A 24,422-nucleotide genomic window follows, 5' to 3' on the forward strand; every position below is an offset into this window, starting at 1 on the left:
TTCCAACACAGGCAAATGAATACAGATACACACATCCCAACACACACATCCTTATCCATACAACACACACCCACTCCATTCCAACACAGGCAAATGCACACGGATACACGCATCCCAACACACACATCCTTATCCACACAACACACACCCATCCCGTGCCAACACAGCAACATAATTGCACTCCCAAGTGCCACATCCTAACACTTTCCAATACCCACAAACACATACTAACATTCACATCCCAAGCCACTGTCACCCGTGTATGTATCAATACACATACTCTGCACAGGCACATCCTCTCTCATACCAAGACAGTCATAGCCCAAGACACACACACCAACACATACTTAAACACATACACACAGGCAGAGAGGGATACATGCACCCGCAGTCACCTATACCTGAAAGATTAAGGTAACGTGCAAATATACATACAGCATCACCACCCCAAGGCAGCACAAGCACACCCACCAATATATCCATATCCCCACAAGCACAACATGCATTCAACATACACACACACACACACACACACACAAATCACAAGGAAAGAACCTGCTGGCCTCCTCCCATCCATCACAGCAGACTCAACCCCTCTACTGAGACCTGGGCCCTTTCCCTGAGAGCATCTTAGGTGCGGCCAGGGCCTCGTGCCAGCCCCAAGCTTCCTGCTGCATGTGGCCAGTGCGAAGTGGCTGCTTGCTCCAGCCCTCCGTGCCCACAACAACAAAACCCTCAGCCGCCCCTCCTCTGGAGGCCCTCCCAGATAATCATCCGACCCTCCTAATTTGCACCTCCATGGACGGCCCTGACCAGGCAGGAGGATTAGAGATCTCCTCCTTCTCTTTCTCTTCGTCTACTGGTGAGGGAGTCTCTCCTCTTCTGGAGAAGAGGTGGGGGCAGAGAGCTGACTTCTGGATGGGGCCTGCAAGCTCATGCACGAGACAGCACCGGCAGTGCCAGCAATGTTCCTCTACCTGCAGACCTCTTCTCCCACCAGTCACACACCCAGGCCACCTCCCCACACGGAGCTGCAGGCTACAGCATGTAAAGGACACTCACGAAGCATCATAGTGTCATAAGGGACCGGGGAACTGAGACAGGAGCAAGCTCACACTGGTGGAGAGCCGGGCAACCCAAGTCGGGTTGTGCTAGCCTATCCACCAGGCCATGCCTCTGTGGCCTCAGTGGGCCTCGTCCCCTTTTCTCCTCCCTGTCTTAGACACTAGGGGAACATGTGTGACCTTGAGCAGGGGCTCAGGGATATTCACAACCACAGATCTCAGGGGGTCACCTCAAGCCTAAGCGTAGGGCTCAGGGGGGTCCCATCAGACATCAGCCAAGGGAGTAAGTGCTGGGCTATCCTCCTTCCCTGCTCCTTTCTCTGAAGGGATGTGGGGATGACTCCCATTGAGAAGCAAAGAGAGGGAAGTGGGGACCTCTGACCTCCCTGTAGCCTGTCCTACCAGGAGCTGGGTTTGCTGGTAAGCTGCATTCTGCCTTCTGCTGCATTTACACAACTCCCAGCCTGGCCCAAAGGTGGAGTTAAAAAGCAAGAGGTCACACAGAGGTGGGTTCAAATGCCAGCTCTGCCCTCTGCCGTTTCTAGCCTTACAACTCAATCCAACCTCTCCACGCCTCAGTTTACACATCCGCTGATACGCTGTCCCCTCCAGACCTCCAGGAATCCCTGGGAGGGCAGATTCCCAGTGAGACCTTCTGTGGAACACTCCTGGGCAGCAGGGAAATGGGAGCCCATGCCAGGGGCCTGGGATCACCCTATGCCCAACTCCTCCGATGCACCCACACGGCCTGACCCTGCAGTCTTATCTCCTACCGTGTCCTTCAGAGTGAGGACAAATACAGGTCTGGGGGGAAGGCGTCTTGTTTCTACCTGGGGAGGCAGCAAAGAAAGAGAAGGAGGTGCAAGGAAGATGACCAGGCTGTTCCCCTGTGCTTGAGAGGACGTCCCAGGCCCTGCACCCTAAGCCACAATCCCTGAGCTAACCACTGTTTCTCTGTGGCCTCCCAACTCTCTTTTATGTGTGTGCCATTCCCGAAGACAGACCACCTTCTCCTCAAGAGCAGGGAATCCCACCTTCCCTTCCTCTTGGGTGCCACCCCTTTCTCCACTAACATGACGAGGACACAGCCATGCACATACAGTGGCCACATGGAAGGACATGTCATTTGGCTTTGTTGGTGTCCATTGTCACTCCGGGCTGAGATGAGACTCAGTATTACCAAAAAAGAAGAAAACAGGCAGGAATGGACTCCTGGAGAAAGTGACCAAAGAACTCACTGTCCTATGTAACACAGTCATATCTCCAGGACGGGGGAAGGGGAGGGACAGAACCTCGTCACCAGGTGCAGACTCCAAACCACCTTGCTCAAGGATGCCGGGACGCCTCTTCAGGTGTCCTGAGCAGGAGCACCAGTGCCTCTGCTACTGGAAGAACCTCGGAGTGGTGACATTTCAGACACCATTTAGTTGCCCAAGCTCCATGCCTCTTCCTCCATCTGAATATCTGTGAGAAAGCTTCTCTCTGTCACATTCGGCCATGGGACAGATAAGCTGGCATTCTCTCTTTCCCACTCCCCCAAGGACTAACCTGCTTGCCATGAACCAAGTGATACACCCCATTCCTCTGGCAGTAGTGACTGGTTCAGGAATGGGCATAATAATACAAAAACACCTAGTAGGATGCAAGAAGATCATTGCTAGGCCTCCAGAAAAAAGTGCTCCTCTGTTTGGTGGCATGGGGATGTGAGGTGTGAGCTATGGCAGCCCTTTGGCTACTATAAGGAAAGTCCATGGGGATGCCATTTGAGCTGCTAACTCCACCTCACTTAGAGTCCAGAACTTCCAGTTCCATGAATCACTGCTCCTCTGTGGTTATAGTTGTAGTTAAAGTCGGTTTGAATTGAGACTCACTGTGGCAACACAATGGGTGGGGCAGGTTGGGCAGGAACTAAACCATCTTGATTTCACTCCACACAGAGAAGAAAAGCTGCCCGCCTGGGACAGCATCAGTGACTGCTCGACAAGGGCACCCTAATCGACCTCCAGCGAAGACAGCGTGATGCAAACAACTGGTCCCACCATCGTACCAGGGACATAGACAAATGACTACCAGATTCAATGAAACAAAACAGTGAGGTCAACCCTGTGTGCTGCACAGCTCCCAACAACCATTCTGCAGGCCGGGTGAAGTGGCTCAGGCCCGTAATCCCAGCACTTTGGGAGGCCGAGATGGGTGGGTCACTTGAGGTCAGGAGTTCGAGAACAGCCTGGCCAACATGGTGAAACCCTGTCTCTACTAAAAATACAAAAATTAGCCAGGCTTGATGGGATGCACCTGTAGTCCCGGCTACTTAGGAGTCTGAAGTGGGAGAATCACTTGAACCCAGAAAGCAGAGGTTGCAGTGAGCCAAGATGGAGCCACTGCTCTCCAGCCTGGGCGACAGGGAGAGATTCCATCAAGACAGACAGACAGACAGACAGACAGACAGAAAGAAGGAAAGAAAGAAAGAAAGAAAGAAAGAAAGAAAGAAAGAAAGAAAGAGAGAGAGAGAGAGAGAGAGAGAGAAGGAAGGAAGGAAGGAAGGAAGGAAGGAAGGAAGGAAGGAAGGAAGGAAGGGAGGGAGGGAGGGAGGGAGGGAGGGAGGGAGGGAGGGAGGGAGGGAGGGAGACATACCCAAATGAAATTAACATTCAATGGGGTAAAAAAAAAAATTAAAATAATAAAAATGAAAAAACAACCACTCCCCTGGCCGAGTTGCCCATTTTCACCTGTTTGTGTTTGTATTGTGGAGCGCAGAAATAAACCTCATAACAGACAACGTCTATCAAGCACTGGAGTCTTCACTAACAGCTTTATAAAGAGAGGCAAACACTACCATTGTCCTCATGTTTACACAGAGGAAACCAAGGCACAGAGAGGCTGAGGAGCCGTTGCTGGACCACACAGCTCCTGAGGGCCAGCACCAGGGCCCTGGGCCACAGCTACCCTACTCACAGTCATGCTGGGTGAAGCAGGGACCCTGGCAGCGCCCCTCCAGCTGCAAGACTCCACCTCTATGGCATTCAGGAGAGATGGGAGGTGGAAGGGGGCGCTTGGGAAATGAGACAGAAGAGAGTCTCCCCAGCCCCTCACCAGGCATGCGGGTCCCTCAGAGACCACACGATGAAGTTTGGATGCAAAAGTCAGCAGGAAATCGAGGAAATCCTTGGACCCTAGGAACACTAATTCTCTACTCAAGGAACAGTAGATAAGACCCTTTAAAGTCACCCTCGGGCCATGGAAACATTTAGGAAGGGAGAGGAGAGAAAGGTGCAGGGAAACAATGAAAGACGCAGGAGAAATGGAAGCTGAGAGGTGTCTCAGAATCTTGTACACTTCCCCTCCTAAATTCCCACGATGTGGGGGAAAAAGCCAAAGCCCAGACAAGGAGAGCCAGCTGCCTAAATAGTCCAGCAGGATGACTAAATGCATGGCCCCGAAAATGTGTGGGGGCCAGGCTCCGAAGTGAAGTGGGGACGTTCCGCCCTCAGCCTTTTCTTTAACATGAGAAAATATGCTTGTCTCTGCCTGAATATCTAAGCATATGATGTTTTGTTTCATGAGAAAATAAAGGGCAATTGACTAGAAGTCATTTCCACCCATTCTCATAGCAAGTCTGCGTTCAGTTCACATCCCACCACCCAAAAAGAAGAGTGGCCGTATCCACAAGTGCCTGCAATCCTCTGCTGCAGGCTGCAGATGGACGTCCTGACATACTGGGGGTGCAGCTCTCCCATTCACCCAGAGGCCCTGTGGGGCAGGTATGGACCGTTCCTAAGGCAGACAGGGAAATGGATAAAACCTGAGACCACCCCGCCAGTAGGGGGCCTCACAGGTTTTCTGCACGCTCCACCTGCAGGGTCCCAGTAGGAGCCTCACACCCCCGACTACCTGATGTGCCTTCCTCCATTCATGAGCCACTGCCTCCAAGGACAGCATGGTCAGGGGGCCATGGGCTGGAGCCAGGAGCCTGCCTCTCACTTTCTGGTGTGAAGAGCTGTCCTACATCCCCCAGAGTACTCTCCCTCGGGAAGGTCCCCCATGTGGTGTGTGGGGTGCAATAAAGCTTTCACCCAGCCTCAGCAGCTCCCATCCTGCTCCAGCCCTCTCTCCCTCCCTTCCTAGCCTGGGATGCCTTCCTGGGAAGCACCTGCTGGACTCTTCTCCCAGGGCCTCTTCTGGATGTGACGAGGCATTTACTTAGACTGTCGCTCCCAGTCAGGGAAAGGACGGCAGCCAGCCACAGTGGCTGAAAGAGACTTGTCTGCTTCCTCCAGGAAGTCACCAGGATTGGCCTGATTCTACAGAGGGAAAGAGTTACTCCTCCTTGCCAAAGAAGTTATTGAGCTAATTGAAGTGGTTCCTTGTCCTTTCAGGTCCTTTGAGAACAAATGTGGGTACCAAGGTGCTCCCACAGGCCCCAGGGTAAACCCTCCCATGCGTCTATCTTACTCTGTGAATTATCTGTCTAGCACCCAGAAACTGTGAACTTCCAGATGCCGAGATGCATCTCTATTCATGGTTTTTTTGTTGTTGTTGTTGTTTTTGAGATGAAGTCTCACTCTGTTGCCTAGGCTGGAGTACAGTGGTGCTATTGCAGCTCATCACAACCTCCGCCTCCCGGATTCAAGCAAATTCTCCTGCCTCAGCCTCCTTAGTAGCTGGGATTACAGGCGACCACCACCACACTTGGTTAGTCTTTGTATTTTTAGTAGAGATGGGGTTTTGCCATGTTGGCCAGGCTGGTCTCAAACTCCTGACCTCAAGTGATCTGCCCACCTTGGCTTCCCAAAGTGCTGGGATTACAGGCGTGAGCCACCACGCCCGGCCTCTACTCATCTTTGCATCACCAGTACCTGATGCCTTGCTCAGTGTTCAGAACCCACTTAATAAGCATTTCATCCTTCAATGAATAAAGAAGTGAATTAATGATTGAATAAACAAGTAAGTGTATTTTTTGTTGTTGTTGTTGTTGTTGTTGTTGTTGTTTTTTGAGACAGAGTCTCGCTCTGTCGCCCAGGCTGGAGTGCAGTGGCCAGATCTCAGCTCACTGCAAGCTCTGACTCCCAGGTTTACGCCATTCTCCTGCCTCAGCCTCCCAAGTAGCTGGGACTACAGACGCCTGCCACCTCGCCCGGCTAGTTTTTTGTATTTTTTAGTAGAGACGGGGTTTCACCATATTAGCCAGGATGGTCTCGATCTCCTGACCTTGTGATCCACCCGTCTCGGCCTCCCAAAGTGCTGGGATTACAGGCTTGAGCCACCGCGCCTGGCCAAGTAAGTGTATTTATGAATGAACAAATAAGTCACAGAGTGGCTTGGCGATAGGAAACTACCTAGCTTCAGGGAGACAGGCTTCAGTACAATCTTAGAAGGGGATTTTCTCATGGTGCAAACACCAGCGTAAAACAGTCTAGAGCCGCAGCACACAGTGGGTGGTTTAACTCTGCAGCCTCAGGCTCGCCAGCCTGCAACCGGAGACTCTACTGTGAGGTGACTCACCTAAGGAAATAATGGTGCGGAAGAACAGAATGATCAATGGGGTCACAAACGCTGCAGAAATGTACACCTCAGAGGTTGCTTCTTAGGCAAAAAAAAAAAAAAAAAGGAAACAAGTCCTGTGTTCGCGAATCAGAGATTGGCTAAACCATTTTATAGATGTAGAGTTTTTCTTGGATTCTCCATATTTCTAGTATTTCCTCCACGTGTATATTACTTGTGTAAAGCCTGGGGAAAAAAAGTATAACTATTACTATTAGGACAGGAATCTGCAAGCAACAGCCCAGGGGCCAAATCTGGACCATAGCCAATTTTTGTAAATAAAGTTTTATTTAAATACCATCACACTCTTATTTATGAAAGAACTGAATGTTTACTACAGAAACCACGTGGCCCCTAAAGCCAAAAATACTCAGTAGCTGGTTCTTTATAGGAAAACTTTGCTGATCCTGGTGTGAAATGTTCAATGACAAGAAAAAAATATGACATACATTTCAGTAAGAACTTACACAGAAGTATGTACTTTTTTGCTAACTACATTTTTAGTTGCATAAAAAGGACTGGAAAAGTATAAATTAAAAATATTCACCTAGAGTTTGATAGATCAGTAGGGTGACTAGAGTTAACAATAATCTATTGTACATTTCAATATAGCCAAAGGAGAATAATTCAAATGTGTCTAGAATAGACAAAAGATAATATTTTTTGAGACAGGTTTTTGCTCTGCTGCCCAGGCTGGAGTGCAGCGACACGATCTCAGCTCACTGCAACCTCCACCTCTTGGGCCTAAGGAATCCTCTCACCTCACCCTCCCAAGTAGCTGTAGCTAGGACTACAGGCGTGTGCCACTACCCTGGCTAATTTTTATATTTTTTATAGAGACAGGGTTTTGCTATATTGCCCAGTGCTGGGTTCAAGTGATCTGCCCACCTCGGCCTCCCAAAGTGTTGGAATACAGGCATGAGCCTCTGGGTCCCGCCAAGATAAATATTTAAGGTGATGAACGTCCCAATTACCCTGATACCATCTTTATACATTATATGAATGTATCAAATTAGTACATTTACCCAAAAATCTACACATAAACTATGCATCAATAACAAAATATTTACTAGTTTAGCAAAAATAAAAGTTCACAGTGATTATTCCTGAGTGGTGATAGGCATACATATTGGATTTTTTTATTTTTTATTTATCTGTATCTCTTAAAAGTCCAAGATGAATGAGAATTACTTTATAGTAAGAAAAAAAGAATAATGAAGTCATTGAACAACAACAGCATCATAAAGTCAGTGAACGGGACTCGTGGAGGAGACCAAGCGGAAAGGTTTTGTTTATTTGTTTGTTTGTTTTTGAGACGGAGTTTCGCTCCTGTTGCCCAGGCTGGAGCGCAATGGCACAATCTCAGCTCACTGCAAACTCCACCTCCCAGATTCAAGCGACTCTCCTGCCTCAGCCTCCCGAATAGCTGGCATTACAGGCACCCGCCACAATGCCTGGCTAATTTTTGCATTTTTAGTAGAGACGAGGTTTCGCCATGTTGGCCAGGCTGGTCTCGAACTCCTGACCTCAGGTGATCCACCTGCCTCAGCCTCCCAAAGTATTGGGATTACAGGAGTGAGCCATTGTGCCCGGCCCCAAGTGGAAAGGTTTTGAAGGTCACTAATAAGGACATTTCTGAGGAGTCTGGCCCCAGTCAGGGACGGACATGAATATTGCCAAGCCTTCTCCCTCAACAGGGATTATGATGCCACACAGCAGCTTTGCTGAGGGATCACTCCAATTTTTCAGGGCAAATTACTGAATTTTAAAAAAATGAAATGAAATGAAATGAAAAACACATATTTTAGCAACAAATCTAAAATATATACACATTTAGCAATAAAGAGAAGCATGTATCTGTCTTGTTCTTCAAGAAAACCACCACTGCACACACTTCATGTTGAACTCAACGTTAACATGTTGGACCTGTTCCAAAATGCCTCTTAAGACGATTGAGGACAACTGAGAGTGTCCAAAAACCACGATGACAACCACCATGCTAAGAGTTTCTGGACATTACTTTAATGAAGAGAAGAGAGCACTGTGGCGCGAACCTGTTTCATCGTGCATCAAATGGTTTTGGAACTGAGGTCAAACAAAAGAAAAGAAACTAGCTTTGGCCAAAAGTCTAGTCCTACAAGTTGCCTCTGTAAGGGAAAGAACTGATTTCTCCGTGAAATGTCCTGGGCCCCATGGCACAGAGTAAAACTGAAAGGTTCCCCAAAGGTAGACACTGCTTGCAAGAAAAGCTGGAAAATGACCCCGTCCTTTGGAAGCAAGTGAGGAGGTGTTAAAGCCAAGCCCATCCTCACGCCCACATTGGAGGCAGCCTCCTGGCTGGGCACCGTTAAGGGGAGGGCCGGCCTCCCATGTGGCGTGGTGGGCAGCCAAGCCAAGGAGTCAGCTTGTGCTGTGCCTCTCGCTTCTCCCAGACACATGCCACATGTCACACAAAAACCCCAAGGCTCACAGCAACAAAGAGATGGGTCCCACAAGAAGCTAAGCCCTGGACAACTTTCTCTTGGGGGTGGTGGGAACAGGAGGCCAATGAATTCTGCCTGGACCGCTGCCCTTGCTTTCGGCACGGCCCCCATTTTGCCCAGGCCCACCCATCAGGTAGCTGAGGATGATGTTTGTTCAGACATGCATTGTTTTGGGACTCTGCGGCCTTTTTTGAAGATGTGGCTCAGGGAAAGGATGGTGGCAAATCTCTGTGCTTAGTTTGGCCCTGTTTGTTGCAAGCTGAGCCGCTGAATTCTAGATCCTGTCTCGCAGGCACATTTCAGAGGCACAGCACTCATTTCTTATATTCTGCTAATCAGCCCTGCTATTACCGGGAAGGTGCAGTCACTGACCAATCCCGGCTGGCGCCACCCCATCATACTCACAATATGCAAGGACTTAGGTGAAGACAGTATGCAAAATGCAACAAAAACAAATAGATGGAAATACAGCCCTGGTAAACCTAAACCAAACCTGGCTTGAGGATGAACCGAGAGGCCCCACAGACAGCAAAGAGCCCACGTGCACCCCGATGTAGACCCTTCTTAGCTACCTGGCTCCCAGGGGACCCCAGCCCAGCTCAGGTGCCTTAATGAGCAGGTTCTGCCCAAGAAACAAGTCCCATAGCTCTGCCCAAGTCCTGTTCCCCTAAGTTCCTTTTGGGAGTGGGGAGGGGGGCACAGCTTTCTGAAAAGGGCTTTCCAGATGGCGCCTGGCTGCGGCAGTGCCAGACTCCACAGCTTAAGTAAATGTTGCCATTGCCCCATCCTGCCAGGAAAAGGCAAGGGGGACCCATGGCCGCTCTCAGCTGCAGCGACGCTCACTTCCTGGGGAGATCAGAGTCCCCCCACCACCTGCCCACCCCCCCAACACCATACACTCCTCTTGGAGAGTCCCTTTCCTCTGCATTTGCAAGCCTCGCTCAGCCCCCGCCTCCTTCCTCCACATGCCAGCACCATCAACAAGGGTGGAGAGATGCGCCCATCAGATGCCGACAGAGGAGAGGAAGGCGAAGGGAGGTGAGACACCCAGAAGGGCAGCAAACAGGCCCAAGGGTCACAGATGGCAAAGGTTCCAGCCCAGTCATCACAGATTTGGGAAGTGTGCACAAATCCAATCTTCTGATCTCTGCAGGTGTTTCTCCACCCCTGCCATCAATGCTCCAAAACAGCTCTACGGGTAAAGGAGTTAACTACTCACTCCCCTGACTTCCCGGGCTCAAAAGGCTTCCAAATGCTCCCTGCACAGTTTTTTCCCATGAAATTCACTGTCTCCATCTCTAGATCTCCAAGTATCCCCACGATCTCTCTCTAGAACCCAGTGGAATATCGAGGCCACTGTAACAGGGGCCTTGTTGAAGACAGCCCTGTACCCACCCCTTTGAAACATCAGAGCTACCTGCCAGAAACTTCTTGGGGAGAAGGGGCAGACCTGGGAAATGCGCTCAGGTGTAGAGGAAGAAAGTCTTACCTTACCCTTCCTGGGAACGCACTTCCTATGAGCAGGACACAAAGATTCAAACCAGAGAAAGAATTGGAAAGATAAGCAACCTGGCAGTGAAGGGATCTGGGCAACCACAAGGACCCCAATCTGCTCTCTATGCAGAGGCTGCCCCAGCTCTGCAGAAGTGGCCCATGGCAGGTTACATAACACAGTGGGCATCATTTCCCAGCTACCTGAGTGCACGGGAAGCATGCGAGTGGGTAAGAGTCAGACCCTGGAAGCTCGTGATACCTGGTTTTGGCCAAACCATCAATCAGGGTGTCCACTGTGGCTGTTTGCAACGCAAATTACTGACTCCCACCCCAACACACCCAAGGTGGTGGTCAAGTCCTGAGCCTGGAACCTCCCATTCGAGTTAATGGAAATCACGCAGCTAATGCTTCAAGCTCTGTTTTGAAAACTGACTGCTTAATTCCTTGCCTCATTGTAACCTGTCCTTAGCTCATCTATGTTTTCCTTATTTCCATTAAATTTAGATTTAAATGAGTGTTTCCGTCCCTTGCGCTAACATATGTAGGGAGGAAAGCATCATGGAGCTCCTCAGAAGCTCAGAGGGCAGGAGTGCTGGAAACAGAAGGGCAGCTCAGGCAACGCGGTGTCCATCCCGCAGATGGGCCAAGTGAGGCCGCCAGCGAAACACATTTGAGTGACCCCTGGGCCTGGAATCTAATCCCTCGCAAGCAAAACCCAGAGAGGGTGCTCTGCCTCTGGGATTTTATGTCGCACATCTCTGATGTTACACTCCCAATTTGAAGACTTGCAGAGCCTGTTCAAGTACCCTCTTTCTGAAATGCCAAGTGACGGTGGAGTGGCATCAAGCAGCCCCAGAGAAGTGGGATTTATGGCTCCATATAAAGGGGTCAGAAAGATGGTAAAAGCCCCGAAGTGTTACTGGTTGATCCCAAACCATCGCTTCTAAACACAAGATGATACAAGTTCCCCAAGTGAATGGGAAGTTTACAAAAAGAAACTGCTGGTAGGCATCCGGCTCCCAGGGAAGGAGGAGGACGATGTGACAGCCGCATATGAACCAGCATCTGAGAGCAACGGCGATCCCGGCATGAGAAGGGTGTCCCGAGTGGACAGACCACCCTGGGGCCCCAGCAGAAAGGTGGCCGCCAGGGGAGGACACGGGGACCTCTCACCCTGTGCCCCATCTGACATTCCCCAGGAGACACCTGACCAGCCGGCTTATTCGTCTAGGCGGGCGGCCACCTCAGCTCTCGGCTCTCAGCTCAGGGGACGGGCCTTGGCCGGCGTCCGCCTGGGCACAGCTTCGGCACACACGAGCCGAGCCTCCGTAAATCTCCGCAAACACGGCGGCCGCCTGCACACGCTTCCACGGCAGGGACGGAAGGGCTGCATATGGCGCTCGGCTTTCACAGCTGAGCTTTAAAAAAAGTGCAGCTTTTCATCTCACTGAACCAGCTCCCAAATTAGGAGGTGGGGAAGGGAGGCTGGAGTTGGGGTGGGGTGGGGGCAGAAAAATAAGGAAGCAGGGAACAGGGGAAGGGGGAGGGGGAACATTTAAGGCTAAATGTGATTTTTAAAGGAATCTCAGACTATAATCTGTTCATAAGGTCCCTCTGGAAAATTAAATAATGTTGCCTATTTGTCATCCCCAAGTTGACTAATTTCAAGTTCCTAATATCATTTTTAAAATGACATATATATATATATATATATACACACACACATATATATATGTGTGTGACAATGAAGGAGTCTATCTAAGAGGGCATCACTCACATGCTTGAGCCTGGGCTAAAAAATTTTTAAGTATTATTTATAAATGGGATTATTGTTTTCCAAAGTTCCGCTCTGCAAAGAGATTAGTTGCCACCATGCTCAGGGGGGTCTCCCCAAGTCCTTTTTAATTCCTTGCCTAGAGGTGAAAGGTGGTTGGAATGGAACAGGAGGAAGAAGCCTGCTCCAGCAGTTTTCCTAGAATTGCCTGGAAACTTTTACTTTCTGTTTCCTCTGCTGATAATGACTGTCTTCGGCTCTGCAGCCAGCTCCCCTCTCCCCCCTTCCAGCCCCCTGTTGCTGCAGCCTCCCCGAGCTCCGGTATAAAGTTTGGCTTTTGCAGCAGGAAGCAGCTGGGCCAAGCAACCAGCGAATGATAATGACCTCAGAAATCTGCTGTTCGCTCGGCAACAATAGGGTGCTCAGTCTACTGGAAAATTGTGTTCATCAGCTAACTCTGCTCAGTTACTAATTGACATTGCCAAATATTTTAAGAACAATTGGAATGCACAAGCAAAAAAAAAAAAATGAAGATCTTAATCCTCAAACTTAAATTTTTTTTCTTTTTCTTTTTCTTCTTTTGGGTGCCTGGATTTGTTTGTGTATGGAGCAGGCACTGGTTATCGTGAATGGAGGCAGGGAGGGGGAGCCACATGAGAAAAAGAGGTGGAAAAGAAAGAAAATCTATCATATCACTATACACCCCATGTAAATGCGAGAGCGCCCCAGATAAAGGCCTTTGATGCTGTGGTCAATGGGATGGAGACCCAGCATTTCAGGAATGCAGCTCTAACAACAAAAGAAGACCTCGCAAGGCTTTTAGCCCAGCTGACCAAATAATCCTTGTCCATCTCAAAATATTATACCAGAAGTAGTAGGGGTTAACGATATTTTCATCTTTGCATCTCTCCCTAGCTTTCCATTGATCCTGTAACTTAGCCGACTTTATTTAATGAACAGAGGGTCAATGCATTCAATTACCCCCTTCCCACCATCAACACTTCAATTATCCCCACTCCAAAATTACGGGGAATTCGGAAGGTAACTGCCCTGTTGGATATAATGAACAGTATCGTTTCTTAGTACATTAAGTTTTAATTATTCTAAGTGTGATTTCCAAAGCAAAATCGGAAGAAACAGAACTTTGGTCGTTTTCTGACTCAGAGCAAAGCTAGGATTTGAGCTCAGCCTTAGAGGAGGTTTTAGAGAAAGATGCAAAGATTAATGCCATAAGAGTGTCTGCATGCAAGCCAGAAACGAGGAGGTATCAAAACAGCCACCCCGCTTTCTAAATGTCATAAAAGAGTAAAATTTATAAGCTGCTGCTTTCCAAATAGTTTCTCTTTGCATTGTACACGGAGGCAGGAATGACATTGACCACGGTGTGAAATTACTGGTAAGTCAAATAAACAACAACACAACAAAAATAAAACAAAGGGGGAAGATGGGGAAGTGATCTGTGTGACTAGTTTTGTCCATTTTCTGCTAGAAAATATGACCTCTCAATTTGTCAAAGGTCCTAGTTTTCGCAGTTGATCTTAAGCTTGGTTCTCAGCAGTTTGGAGAGCCAAAGAACAAACACATTTTCTGGTTCACTGGAATCATTTTCACATGTTCACTGATTCAAACATTCTTTTGCTCACATAACAAACAGCTGCATCCCACATTAGCCTAGCCAGTGACAGTCGCCCATCTCGGCAATAACTGTTTGATTGCAAACTTGACCCCTTCTTCGTCTCGGTCTGAGCAAGACATTTTTAAACAGCCACTCCGTTCCCAATCCTTCTTTGCAAAGAATTACATCAGATAACAAAGGACGTCTCTGCCACTCATTGTAAGCCTTCTTCTAGAGATCTGTTCTAAGAGGCTCTGTAAAAAGGTTTTTTATGATGAATTCAGAACTACTATCATGTTAAGAGCAGCGATTTATAAAGAAGAATTCATTGGTTAAGATCTGAAAAAATAGTTTCTCAGGCCCTACTGACCCAGTTTTCAACAAAAAAAAGAATCAAGTGATGCAAATTAAGTTTTGCGACATTGTTATGCAGTCTGAGAAATTTGTAAAACCGTGTTTTGCAGTTATTTCTTAATAGAAGCCTTAATAAGTACTTCTTTCTTTACTTCAGGGCTTAAAGATTTTTTTTTTCTCTCTCCTTCACCTTGCGGGTTTCTCTTTAACAGGTAATAATAAAATACCCATTGTACCCAGATTTTTATTTAAATGCTTATTTTAATCGCACTTTTATACAAGTCAAACTTGTTGGAAATAAGAGGAAGGACTAACCAGATTTGGTTAAGAGTCCTAAATCCCAGGGAAACCTGAATGCCCCAGACGCACAGCTGATTCGGGTTGCATATTGGTATGACCTCAATTCTCCTACTTAGTCAGAAAATTATGAAAGGGTCTAATTTGAATATGAAGAAAACAAAGAAGTCAACCAGAAATGAAAGCATCAGTATTCACAATTGTAAAATACTTCAATGAGGGGAAATAAAAGTGAGAAGATAACCACAACTCAAGTATAATTCTCTTTTGAGTCATGAGCACGGTTGGTTCTTTTTAAGCAAAATGGGTTTTTTCAACCGAGCACTGAGAGATGGGCAAGCAACAGAGATGGGAATAGCATGAGGGCTATCACTTGGCCAGAAGGTGAGAAAAACACGGTAAACACGTCATTAATGAAGCTGAACATTTGGTGTCAGAATATTCTGCCGAGAACCTTACATTTCAGGAGGTCTGAGAGAGGGATGGAAATCTGTCAATGTTAACTCCACGTCACTCTAAAACCTTAGGGGAAACAGTTTGCTGTCTGCATCCTGTCCTATAAAGGTCCCAATTCCAAATCAGAGACGACACATGCCAGAAGAGAAGACCTCATCCTAGAAGACCAGAAAGAGTTCCTCCTGACATTGGGACACCTGGCACTTGGCTGCCTCTCGTGTAGGGATTTATGTTTACATGGTGAAAACCCTTCCCTCGAATCTTAGTGTGTTCCTTGTGGCAATCGCACCAGGTAGTGTGACCTCACGCCTCCATGGCACTCATGCTGCTGGTTAGACACTTCCTAAGCGTCTCATCAGTAATAAATCCCAAACAAGTCTAGGACTCCAGGAGTAGACAGTGTGTTTCATGGGTATTTAAGCAGCGGCATTAAGTGCTATCGGAATCTCTGGAATGTGCAGACCAGATTTATGTGTCTTAACAATTCTTTACTGGTTTGTAATAAGCCGGCAGAGTCCCACTTTATTTTAATACTAATTTTGTCCTAGAAGAAGAGTATGATTATAACAGCAAAGCTAAAATTGGCATCTACTTAATAAGTGCAGCAGTGAATTGCCTCCAAGATCGAAATAGGTATCTAAACCAAGGAGTGAGGGTGGGATCAAGAAAGAAGAAAAAACTTTTTAAAAATGACCCTCAACAGTGTGCTGCTACGTCTTTAACAGTGGGCAAGGCAGTGCCTCGAGGTGCCTCAAACTGTCTTTCATTTTCTAGACTTAATGGCTGATTGCAGAAATCAATGTTGCCATTAGTAACAGGGTATTTGTTATGGCATGATTTCCTCTGTTGTTAGGCTGCAGAATGATTACAGTATTAGCGAGGTGCTTTCTTTATAAAGGGCTAAAGATATAACTTTCAATTTACTACCCATTAGTAAGGGGCTTTGGAAATATGGATGAAGGCAACACCTTACCCGCTGTTAGGTGGTGATTTTAATTTAGCCATCTGAGGCTAGTGTGTTTTTGTTGTTGTTGTTGTTGTTGTTTTAGGTTTGTTTTTTTTTTTAACTGGGCCAAGAAGCTTCATCATTTCACAGACAGTTTGATGACAGATTTTCTGCTTTGCTATTTTAGACCCCAAAGCTGTATCGCCCGTGTAACACAGTACAATTTAAGACATAACAGTCGTGCGTCTGTGTTTCAAATGCCTGTACTTTTCCAAACCATCAGAGGAACGTGGTGGGGCTCTTTAGGTCACTCAGATCTGGCAGGTGAGCCATGTTGTAATTTTGGAAGGGGCCAGAAGATAGGTTTGGCTTAGGGAGGGAGACTGCGGTGCCTGCGTAAGAGAATTATGGGACTACGCCAAGCAGGAGAGCAAGACGGTGAAGTTTGGAACTTACACATTCACACCCAGGGATAGAGCAGAATGCCAGCTCCTGAGTTTCAGAGACGAGATGATAGCCGACAGCGTCAGGCCATGAAATGGGGTTGGACAATTGCAAGAAAAAGGTAGATTATGTCCACTGAAAAATGTACCACCAGGCAGCTTTCTTCTTTCTTTCTTTTTTTTTGTTTTTTTTTTTTTAGACAGTGTCTCACTCTATCACTCAGACTGGAGTGCTGTGGTGTGATCTTGGCTCACTGCAGCCTCCGCCTCCCAGGCTCAAGCGATTCTCCTGCCTTAGCCTCCCGAATAGCTAGGATACAGGCATGCACCATCAGGCTTGCCTAATTTTTGGACTTTTAGTAGAGATGGGGTTTCTCCATGTTGGCCAGGCTGGCCTCGAAGCCCTGACCTCAAGTGATCCACTTGCCTCAGTGGCCCAAAGTGCTGAGATTACAGGTGTGAGCCACCGTGCCTGACCTCAACCTACTTTCTTGGTAGCCAGTGCTCAAGGGAAGGCCTAAGAGGTGAAAGGACTGCCCTTTCCCTCCAGTCAGGGAGGGAAAGAAAGGCATGGCCCAGTGTTCAACCCACCCATGTCCTTGATCAAGACCCACTGGCCTTGAAACTGACTGGAGGCCTGGGAGCAGAACCAGGCAGCCCTGGGCAGGGCTGCTGTGCAAGCTGCTTCGCCCCACTTCCCGGCTAACCTACCTGAGGAGGACGGCGAGGAGGGGTGCGGGCTGTCCTCCTGCGCACTCCCGGTCTGGGAGAGGCCGCCTCCGACCCCGCTCTCCTCGGTGACGTTGGAGGAGCCCGGCGTGGTGGAGCGGCTCACCGACTGAGACTCCTGGTCACTACCCGAGCCACGCCGCTCATCCAGGCCCACATGCAGCCCGTCCTCCTCACCCTTGCGGTCCCGCTTGTGGACACGGGAGTGCACGACCACCTGGTGGTAGGTGCGGAACACCCGGCCGCAGTCGGGGCACTCGGTGGGCTTCTCCTTCATGTTCCCAGGACCCTGCAGGTTATACTCGAGCGTCTGGTTCAGCCCGTGTGACAAAAAATCCCGACTGCTTTCTAAAGGGTCGAGCTTACTTGGCAGGTCTCTCTGGCTGCCCACTTTAGTGCTGTGAACCAAATCAGCAGGCATTTTCTGCTTGGAGCCATCTGCTCCCACTAACACGTACTCCCGCTTCTCCTTATCAAACAGAACCCCGGCGTTTGCCAAAGTGTCTTCGTGGTTGCGCTGCAGCGGATGCTCTTTAGACAAGAAGCCATGTTCCATGGCCATGCCCCTGGCCATGAGCTGCCAAGCCTGGTAGCTATTCACGGGGTCCATCTCCGCAGCCTTGGCAGCCGCCTGCAGCCGCTCAATGCAGCTGGATTTCAGCGGCGGCACGAGGTTGAGGCATCCCAGGAGGGAGTGCTTGTCCCCCTCCGGGACGCCGTGGGCCATGCTGGAGATGGGAGACAGCAGCTTCCCCAGTGCTTCCTTCTCCTTCATGAGCAGTTCGCCCTTGCCATAGAGCTGGCTGGGCTCGCTCAGGCCGGCTTTGTCCGGGGCCATGAAGCCGCTCTGCAAGCAGGAGAGGTACCTGGAGTACAGGTTAGCGTGGGCCTCCTGGGACATGCCGCCCATGGGCACAGGCACCTCGGGGTCGCTGGGGGACTTATTCTTCACCGACAGTTTGTTGAGGTGGACCTTCATGTGGTTCTTGAGGAACCAGGGCTCCTTGAAGCGCCGGCCGCAGATCTGGCAGCAGTGCTCAAAGGAGTCTTTGTGCTTGCGCATGTGGCCCTTGAGGAACCACGCCTGGCTGAACACCTGGCCGCACACCTCGCAGCGGAATTCGTTGGCCGACTGTTCCCCACCGCCATTGGGGCCCTGGCCCTGGGCCGACTCGGCGGTGATGTGTGCCTTCTCCACGTGGCTGATGAGCTCCTCTTCCTGCGAAGCCGCGAAGTCGCACAGCGTGCACTTGTAGGGCTTGTGCAGGATGCGGATGTGGCGGTCCAGCTCCTCGCGCTTCTTGAATTTGCCCTTGCAGAAGGTACAGCGGAAGCCCGCCGCCGGGGCCACCGCATCCTCTTGCACGCTGGCCGGCTTGGGCGAGGGCACCGGGTGGGCCACATCGGGCACGCTATGGTTGGCGGGCAGGGCCAGGGTGCAGGCGGCCAGCGGGGCCTGCTGGGCGTGCGGCGGGGGCTTCAGGTCGGGCCGGGGCTGCAGCAGGCTGCCCTTCAGCTGCTTGTCCCGCAGGATGGCGCGCTCCTCCAGCTCGTGCAGCAGGCGGTTCTCCTCGCGCACGCGCCCGCGCCCCTTGCCCAGGTTGCCCAGCTTGTGGGTCCGCAGGTGGATCTTGAGGTTCCCCTTCTGCGCCGCCCTGTGGTCGCAGTACGGGCACTTGAAGGGCTTCTCGCCCGTGTGCGTGCGCATGTGTAGGGAGAGGATGCTGTTGAAGCGGAAGCGCTTGCCACAGAGCGGGCACGGGTACTTGCGGTTCTTGCGGGCGTCGTCCTCGATGTCGCTCATCTGGGACATGATACCCAGGTTCTGCCCGTTGAGGAACTGCTGCAGGTCCACCCTCCCGTTGAGGCTGGTGTCCACCTCCCGGCCCAGCTGGTTGGCCAGGAGTGCCATCTGACTGCCCATGGGCTGGCCGCTCATGGGCACGTGGGCTTTCTCCTCCAGGGATGCGGGGGGCTTCTCCTCAGGGTTGGGCCGGGGATGGAGCTCGGGGAAGGCATGGCTGAGCTGGGAGGTGATCTGGTGCAGCTTCTGACTCATGGCATACTGGCCGTTGAGGACGGGGCCGCTCAGGTGGGGCTCAGCTTCCGGCTCCGCCGAAGACACTCCAAGGCACAGGCTCGCTTCTTCCATCCCTGAAAAGAGAGGCAGGGTTCAGATCCGTGCCAGGTGCGGCTATGGCGCCATGAATCAACAGCATTGGCGGGCAAGGAATTTGCATTTCATGCCTTACCTACACATAATCATGCTAAGGAATTCTAGTCAAAAACAATAATAAAAAAATGAATTATTAAATGCCAATTATGCAATATGGCATTGCTCCTCCAATCTGTTTTGGCGACAGATCGTCTACCTTGTATTTTCTATTTACAGACTGCAATTATTCATTCACCTTTAAATTATTAATGTTTTACCACTTTCAACACCTAATAACAAATCAAGGGTCTACGTGTGAAACTTTTTCTCCATTGCCCCATTGTCACACCTGTACCTGTTGGTTCAGTCCAAAGTTTGCCTGAGAGCAGAATGACTTTCCCTATAAGACCAAATAAACCCACTTGGAACTTCTGTTTCCATTTACTACATTCAATACATTCACCAGTCTGAGATGAAAGAGATCATTTTATGATTTGACCAAAAAAAAAAAAAAAAAAAAAAAAAAAAAAAAAAAAAAAAAACCCAATGGCATGATATTTACTGGTACATAATAAAACAAGATAATGTTTTGGGAAAAAATAAAGTAAAGGACAGGCTTTAGAACAATAAAAGGGATTTTGCTTTAGTCAACAAAAAGTGCAGTAATATCTCATTAAGCTGATTAGTATGCTGCTTAGAAACAGTACTAGGTGCTGTAACACATGATTATAATCATAAAAATCCTTCAGTGTTTGCAAGGAAGCATTAACGAGGTATATTAAATTTTAAGGAGACTGCGAGTAGCGGCTTTGCAAACCTCAGAGATTAAGATTTAACCCTTATGTTACGAAACACTGTTATTTTGTCATTTGGTAACTGTGCCTATCAAAAGAAGTATAAATTATCTCCTGACGGAATCTTAGCAGATTGTTGAAGTTGTTCAAATTTGGGTCAAAGGAAACACCTATACCTTATAATGGGGCTCTTCCCATCCTTCAATGGCAAGATATCCAAAGCAGGGACTTCAATTGGGTTTAAAGAGATCTTTTATAGAACTAGATAAAAACCCATTAAAATCCAGGGATGATGCCATAGGAAGTCTCAACCAAGTTTGAGTGTTTTTAATAACTTTCCCAATATACAATAATGAGTACAAATTGTACCTGCAGTATGTGTTTTGCAGAAAATTAGAACTCAAAGTTGTTTGTTAAACACTATCGTTCAAAGCTGGTCTGCATAATTGTCTTTAATAGTCCTCTCTGCCCCCTCTCCAGCCTGTGCAGAATGGCTAAAACCAGATGGTTCCAGGGAGGGCAGAGGAAACAGCCCCTTCTACATTGGAGCATATGGGGAGCTCAACTTTGCAAGGCAATGAACCCCTACCTGGGGTCCTTCCATTTCCAGCTATGTCTTCCACCTGAAGGATTCCAAATTTGTTTCCCGCCATTGGAATCATCTTTGCACACACCTCTTCTCTTGCATCCTATTGTTTAGATGTGTTGGGCAGCTAGGTGGTCCAGGAGCTGTGCTTAACCCCAGCCAGGACTGATTTCTGGGCTAAACGATTAACCAGGGGGACCTGTGGGGACAGAGCTCAACTGTGGAGGAAGCACAGGCAGGCTCGGCAGGGTCTGCTGCTTGCTGGGCAGGGTCTGCTGCTTGCTGGACAGGAGACTGCGTGGCATGGAGGGTCTCCAATGGGAGATCTGACTTCTTGGCAGGAGGAGTAGAGTGGTGAGTCTATCTTGCAAGGGAAGGGAAGAAAGAGCCATGAATGTTTATTTCCAGGCGGCTGAGGGATTATAGTGGTGGTGCTGGACCAACTGTGTCCACGAATGAAAGATATGTACAACTGTGCAAAGCGTGAAGACACACGTAAAGGTGAATGGGCACTTGCCATAGGAGAAGGCTTCCAGCTTGTCATCTTTCCTTTTTGTTTCTGGGGGCAGTCTACACTCAAATTTTCTTAAAACACGCAGGCCCATTTTGGAAGTTGGTCAGAAAAAAGCTAATATCCCATGGAGGTTACTGCATTCATTCAACAAACTTACCGAGATCCTTCCATGTGCCAGTCCCTAGCCTTGCCACTGGAGACATGATGGTGGACAAGACCTACCAGCCCCAGGACTCATGACACCCACTACCCAGCAGGGAGGAGCAGGCACAGTGTACAGAGGTTGCTGGAGGCTCCAGGCAGAGACTGGTGGCCCCAGGGCCCTGTCTGGCACCCTCTCTCCACCTTCAACCCCCATACAGCTGCACTGGCTCCTCTTCTGAGCCAACAGGGATCATGACCCTGAAGCCACACGGGATTGCTCAGAATTCTACCCAACAGCTCCGTGGAAGTTTGGAAAGTCTAAGGCCAACAGGGCTGGCCCACTTCCAAAGGCTACCCAGTTGGCCAGCTCAGAAGACATGAATCCAGGAAGACGGGCTATTTTCAGGTTGCCGCTGATGAGCTGACGCCAATTCAGCAGGAGGGAGAGAAGGCTGAATGTGGAATGCGGCGAGACTGCAAATCAGCTTGGATGAGGGGCATAGTGTTGAAGACCATGTCCCCCAACACCACCACGATTCATGCTATGCAAGTAAGAGCTCAACTCATCAACTAAGGAACGTGGGAGTTTTCAGGTTTGGTTTGAGTATGGAATTCTTTTATTTTGTTCAAATCTATCTATCTATCTATCTATCTATCTATCTATCTATCTATCTCTCTATCCATCCATCCATCCTAGCTGGAGTTAACAAAGCTTTGTAACCTCTTTAAGGTCTTTAAGTGCCTTTGCTAGATTGTCAGCTGAGGATAGAATGTTCTAGAACATGCATGTTGCCCTGGTTCTTTTAATAGTTGGCTCTGTTCTTATTCATGTGGGTCTGAGCTCACACATCCTTTCTCACAAAAACCCTTTGTGCCCACCCTGTCTGAGGCTGACACCCCAGCCCCTCTCTGTCCCAACACTTTACTTTCTTCTTCGTAGCATTTACCATGGGGGCAATATTTTGTCATTGATCCTTTTACAGACATGCTTCATTCCCGTGAAGGCAGAGGGTATGTCTGTCTTGGTCAAGGATGAAGCCTTGGGTCCTCATGCAGAGCTGGCTTCCCTTAGGTTCGGTATGTCCCAAGTGAACGGATGAATGAGTGAATAGAGACTCACTCTAACCTCAACCTTATGTGACCTAACCTCAGCTTTGCACAAGTCCAGAGCACCTAAAATCAGTCATGTGCCCTAACCTCAACCTTCCTACAAATCCAAGAGCACCTACAATCAGTCATGTGACCTAACCTCAGCCTCTGCACAAGTCCAAGAGCACCTACAATCAGAATCGGACAGAGTTGGAAGGGTCTCTCGCTACCACTGAGAAGCTGAAGGTTCAGAAACCACCAAGGGAAAGTCACCCCTGGCCGGCCATGGTGGTTCATGCCTGTAATCCCAGCACTTTAGGAGACCGAGGTGGGCGGATCACTTGAAGTCAGGAGGTCGTGATCAGGCTGACCAACATGTTGAAACTTCGTCTCTACTAAAAATACAAAAATTAGCTGGGGGTTGCGGTGGGCATCTGTAATCTCAGCTACTTGGGAGGCTGAGGCAGGAGAATCACTGGAACCCGGGAGGCGGAGCTTGCAGTGAGCTGAGATCACGCCATTGCACTCCAGCCTGGGCAACAGAGCGAGACTGTCTAAAAAAACGAAAAACAGAAAAAAGGAAGGGAAGGAAAGAGAAGGGGAGGGAAGGGAAGGGGAGGGAAGGGAGTCCATACCCCCAACTTTCCCAGTCTAGGTGTCCATGGTGATCACCCCAGGTTTGGACCACCCCTGATGGCCCAATTGCTGAATACTAGGAGACAAAGCAGTGGTTCCCTTTAGAACTTAGCTGACCATCACTGCCCATGGGAGACCCCAGGGTTTCAGAGGAGCTGGCCAGCTCCCCAGGAGACGCTTCCAGGATATTGGTCCCCAGCCCTTGAATAAGCCTGGGAGAAGCCTACACGGAGCCTTACTGGGAAGCAGGACCACGATAGTCAGCTCAGAATCCTCTGTGATTCCTCAAGCAGGTGCAGCTGAGGCCGCTGCAATGGGGCAGTCGTAACTGACGCCTGCTGCTCGACTTAGAGCAAGAAAGGGAAGCACGAGTTCCTGGAAAGAGTATGGGGTAATTGGTGTGCTGTCTCTGCGCCAAAACAGCCGAGGCAGGACAAGCTGGCCCCAGGCCCGGCCTGGGACTCGCAAAACCTGGGTCAGCCCCAATTTCTCCAGCCTTGACACTTCACTCATCCAGAATGCATTTATTCCTTACCTTAGCCATGCAGTCAGTATTTGCCAGGGGCCTTCCATGTACCTGCCCTCGAGGGCCTGTGGATCTAAGAGGCCAGTGTGAGTGAGTGTCCACAAGTAACAGGGGAGCAATGAAAGGTCCCTTTGAGGCTGAACGCAAAGCTGGGGAAAAGAGAAACCATCTCAGCTTTGGTGTCTGATGTATGTGTGTGTGTGTGTGTGTGTTTCTGTGTGTGTGTAAGTACATTAAGTATGTCTGTGTTGAGGGAAGGGTGGGGAGTCCCTACCTGGTAGCCCTCTAGAAATGTATACAAATGCCTACACTGGGAAACTAAGGCATCATTAATCCTACTGTTAAAAGATTGAATCCAACTGCAGACATAAGAGCTCACGGGCCTGGAGGAAGTGGAGTTGCCTGCAAATGAGATGATCTGTTGGAAGGGGCCGGATGCAATGGCTCACACATGTAATCCCAGCACTTTGGGAGGCTGAGCCCCAGGAGTTTGAGGCCAGCCTAAGCCACATGGCAAAGCCCCATCTCTACTAAAAATATAAAAAATTAGCCAGGCTTGGCAGTGTATCCCTGTAGTCCCAACTACTTGGGAGGCTGAGGTGGGAGGATCACTTGAACCTGGGGAAGTCGAGACTGCAGTGAGCTATGATCCGTACCACTGCACTTCAGCCTGGGCAATGGGAATGAGACCTTGTCTCAAAAAATAAAAATAATTTGAAGGATAATTTTTTAATTTTCAAAAAAGACCTGATGGAAGGTCTTATTACCCCTTTCCCCAGCCC

General features: G+C 49.1%; 1 protein-coding gene across 23 annotated transcripts in view; it reads right to left on the reverse strand.

Annotated features, from left to right (window-relative positions):
* ZNF536 (zinc finger protein 536) overlaps positions 1 to 24,422 on the reverse strand; it is a 486,990-nt gene that overhangs the window by 247,472 nt on the left and 215,096 nt on the right. For 15 of the 23 annotated variants that reach the window (XM_073016678.1, XM_073016679.1, XM_073016677.1 and 12 more), the window contains one exon: positions 17,179 to 19,350. In XM_073016678.1, the coding sequence (XP_072872779.1) occupies positions 17,179 to 19,348 (2,170 nt within the window). In that variant the 5' untranslated portion in view covers positions 19,349 to 19,350. Of the gene's footprint in view, positions 1 to 17,178; positions 19,351 to 20,734; positions 21,470 to 24,422 lie in introns of those variants that run through there. The other 8 variants (XR_012093209.1, XM_007996176.3, XM_037991383.2 and 5 more) reach the window with 1 other exon arrangement.

Source organism: Chlorocebus sabaeus, chromosome 6, assembly GCF_047675955.1.
Source record: "Chlorocebus sabaeus isolate Y175 chromosome 6, mChlSab1.0.hap1, whole genome shotgun sequence".
In the NCBI taxonomy this organism is placed as follows: Eukaryota; Metazoa; Chordata; class Mammalia; order Primates; family Cercopithecidae; genus Chlorocebus; species Chlorocebus sabaeus.